The following is a 4078-nucleotide window of genomic DNA, read 5'->3' on the forward strand; positions in this document are numbered from 1 at the left end:
ATATTGAGCAAAACTGTTTCATCATTTTGAGGTGAACCACGTGTAATAAATGCTGGTTGGTGTTGATGGGAGTCTCAGGTTCCTCAGGCAGTTTGAGGAACTGTATAAAAGTCCCTTCCAAAACTGCCTTCTGTTTATTCCTCCTGCCTTCTTCCTTCCAGAGCCAGCTACTTTCTAGCTATCAAACTGTTCTTTTTCTGTAAATTAAAATCAGTCCTCTCTTGCAATTTCTGAGGAAAAAATGTTGTCTGCAGGTTTTAAGGGCTAAGATGGTATTTTCCACCATGCGCAGGAGCTGGCAGCTCTCCCCCAGTTCAAACCTCAGGGTTACAACCTGCTAAGGAGAAACCAAAGGCCCAGAATGTCATCCTACAAACTTCTCCATACTTCTTCACCACAAAGGTCTCAGTGGCCAGAAAGGAAATTTCTTCTTCATAGTTACTTACCGGGGTTTCCACTTGCTGTTTTAAACCAGTTTGTACAGAAAAACATCAAAGCTTGAAAGAGATGAAAGGAAAAGGTGCCCCAGGTGTCAGGTGAGCCCAGGACAGTTCATAGAATCATAGAATCGTGGAATGGTTTGGGTTGGAGGGACCTTAAAGATCATCTAGATCTAACACCCTGCCTGGGCAGGGACACCTCCCACCAGCCCAGGTTGCTCCAAGCCCCATCCAACCTGCCCTTCAACACTGCCAGGGATGGGGCAGCCACAGCTTCCCTGGGCAACCTGGGCCAGGCTCTCCCCACCCTCACACTCCAGAATTCCCTCCTCATGTCCAAACTCAATCTCCCTCTGCCAGTTTTCATCCACCCCCCTCATCCCATCCCTCCCTGCCCTTGTCCCAAGACCCTCCCCAGCTTTCCTGGAGCCCCTTCAGGCACTGGAAGCTGCTTTAAGTCTCCCTGGACCCTTCTCTTCTCCAGGCTCAACACCCCAACTCTCCCAAACTATCTTGATAGTTCATCCAAGAATAGCAACAGGATTTTTACACTAAACTTCATGTAAGGTGGAACTGACTTTTATGAGTGACAAGGTCATTTGTTGGAGAAACTTGTGACTCTGTCCCACTAAGCAATGATTAGCCAGCATTTAGAAATCACTTTTATTGCAGTGACCATACTAATTTGAGGAATTACATCCACAGCAGCAAGAAGATCTTGATGGGGTCGCTACAGTTAGGTTGGGGGGGTCAGGAACTCAATCAGGGTTGCAGAAGATCCAGACTGATTTGCCTTTCCCATTTCCATGAGATCTAAGCTCTTCTCCCTGTTCCAGGGGAGCTTGGGCTGTCTTGTGCTTACACTTAGTCGTGCTTCCAGTTGGCCAAGTCATGTCCAGCACTAGCACCAAGAGCTTCAAGGAGCTGACCTGGGGGTGCTGGCTCAGCCACCAGCCATTGTCTTCACCTTGCCAGCCCAGATGTTCAGTTCCTTCCTCCAGGACAGCACAGTGGGAACCCTATTTCACCCACATTTAAAGTCTCCTTTTGTCACAGGATTTTTTTTTATGTTATTCTTTACCACAACAGAATTTCTTACAAATTTCCAGGTCCTGGCAGGCAGTAGAACATCCCTTCTGGCTGTGAATTTTTCATACTGGATACCACAGTGGAAGCTGTAGGACTTGCTGGAGGAGCTATTCAATTTATTAAATAAAACCAAATCAAAGGCAGATTTGGAGCTGATTTTTTAGGCAGTGAGTGCTGAGAGGTTGTGCTCTGTGTGTGTCCAGCTACAGAGAGAGGAGCTGGGCATGGGCAGCAGCTCTTGCTTTTTTCTCTTTATACTCTGTCTTCAGTTTGTGGTCAGATGTTCTCTGCACAATCTTACATGATGTTTACCTGTTCTTCTACCTGTAGGAAAATCCATAGCCTAAGATCTTTTGGCAGCTGAACCACATGAAGAGAACTATATTGTGAAATAAACATCTGCTTGAATCAAGAGATGTTATGAGCTTTGCTGATAACCTAAAAAGATATGTCAGCATTCTCATTGGGTTTTAGGCTACCTGAATAATATTTACAGAAATTCTATTCATATTTAACATCAACTGAACCAAAGAAGTCCCAAACCCAGGAACTCAATCAGATCTACTGTGAAATTGTGCACATGGTCCCTATTGTTGTTTTGAAGTGTCATCTGCCCACAGCCAGAATTTTGGAGAGTGAGATAATTTTCTAGCATGGCTCTAGGTTGGTCTGTGCTAGAGAAACCCAGGATCTGAAATTCATTGAAGATCTGTCACCAGCCTTCCATTAAGAGCTGTGGAGGGGTAATTATTTCATAGAATTGTAGACTCATAGTCTCATAGAATCACAGGATCAGGGAATGGTTTGGGTTGGAAGGGACCTTCAAGATCATCCAGATCCAACCCCCTGCACGGGCAGGGACACCTCCCACCAGCCCAGGTTGCTCCAAGCCCCATCCAACCTGCCCTTCAACACTGCCAGGGATGGGGCAGCCACAGCTTCCCTGGGCAACCTGGGCCAGGGTCTCACCACCCTCACACTCCAGAATTTCCTCTTCATGTCTAATCTAAATCTCCTTCTTCCAGTTTCATCCATTATCCCTTGTCCTCTTACTACAAGCCCTTTTCCAAAGTCCCTCCCCAGCTTTCCTGGAGCCCCTTCAGGTACTGGAAGGTGCTTTAAGGTCTCCCCAGAGCCTTCTCTTCTATGATGGATTAGGCGTCTTCAGGGGAAAAAGCAAGAACTGAACTTTCAGAGTGTGAACTGTCACTTGTAGTTCAAGGAATTACCTCCACAAATTCATGAGTAGGGAGTCTCATAAAGCAACACATAGAGAAGGCTCCTGTTCATCTATGGCCAGCATGTTGTGACCGGGTTGATGAAATTCAGTGGTGAAACAGGCCTGGCAAGTGCTCCTGGTGGAGACTTTCACTATGTGGGCAGGGTTTGCACAATGTTATTGCAGCCCAAGAACAACAGGCAGCTTTCCCCAGAGAAGTTGGCAAGGTCAGGATGGATGTTCACAGAACCACAACACACTTCTTTTAAATGATGCAACAGAATTTTAATGAAAAGGAAAAGAAGAAAAATACATTGTAGAATCAAGAATGGATATCCAGAATGTTGGACTCCAATGGAGGTGCAAAGCTGCTGTTAAATGTGCCTCCAAGTTCAGACCCAAGTATGGTAAAGTAGAAGGTAACAAGGAATGGAGTCCATGAGAGTATCAGGAAAGAATTCAAAGGCAAAGAAGGAGATGTAGAAGACAGTCCACTGAGCAGGTTTGGGGAAGGCTTTCACAAGACCACCACTCATCTGCTCACTGGGGAATCTCATTTTGCTTTTCACTTGAACATTATTCAGGGGCTATTCCTGGAGGATCTAGCAGGGCCCACAGCTGCCCCAGTTGCACCTGTTGTAGCCCCAATAGCCAGAGCCATAGGGTCTACCATAGCCCCACAGGCCCCCATAGCCCAGGGAGCCATAGCCTCTATAGCCCCTGTAGCCCCCGTAGCCCCCGTAGCCCCACAGACCCCCGTAGCCCCCATAGCCCCCGTAGCCCCCATGGCCTCCGTAGCCCCACAGACCCCCGTAGCCCAGGGAGCCGTAGCCTCCGTAGCCCCCATAGCCCCCCAGGAAGGGAGCTCCAGAGGATCCCACCACAGCATCCTGAGGGAAGGAGCTGAGGATGGGGCCAGGGAAGGTGACCACGACCGGAGGAGGCTGGATGGCAGTGGTGGAGTCGGGGCACTGGCGCACACAGGGCTCGTTGCAGCTGTTGGCAAGAGGCTGGGGGCAGGCGACGCCGCAGGCAGAGGGGGTGCACAGGTCGTAGCAAGACATCTCCAGGGCTGAGGGAAGCTGCAGCACACACTGCTGAGGAAACCAGAGACACAAAGTCAACGGCAAGAAGAGTCTGCGAGTTGGACACCTGGGCTGGGATCTTGCAGGTCTCAGTTGTCCTTCCTTCTCTGCAGCGTTCTTCCTGAGCCCGCTCTCCCTGCTGCACATCAGCCTTGCTCAGCTTGCACACTGAGCTCTCTGCTCTGCTCTCCATCCTCATTGCTTATGCTTCATTCCCTTTCAGAAGTACTTGTGTTCTGCCTCAC

The 4078-nt window shown here is 48.8% G+C and overlaps 1 protein-coding gene across 1 annotated transcript; it reads right to left on the reverse strand.

Moving 5' to 3' along the window:
• Positions 1-3350: 3350 nt before the first annotated feature.
• On the reverse strand, positions 3351-3812 carry LOC127394848 (scale keratin-like). Its single transcript, XM_051641134.1, has one exon. It carries the CDS (start codon positions 3810-3812, stop codon positions 3351-3353), a length of 462 nt encoding a protein of 153 aa, XP_051497094.1.
• Positions 3813-4078: the final 266 nt, after the last annotated feature.

This window comes from Apus apus, chromosome 27 (genome assembly GCF_020740795.1).
Source record: "Apus apus isolate bApuApu2 chromosome 27, bApuApu2.pri.cur, whole genome shotgun sequence".
In the NCBI taxonomy this organism is placed as follows: Eukaryota; Metazoa; Chordata; class Aves; order Apodiformes; family Apodidae; genus Apus; species Apus apus.

Bases quoted from the DNA above. Each gene is read 5' to 3' on its own strand.
- LOC127394848 (XM_051641134.1), bottom strand. From the start codon at position 3,812: ATGTCTTGCTACGACCTGTGCACCCCCTCTGCCTGCGGCGTCGCCTGC.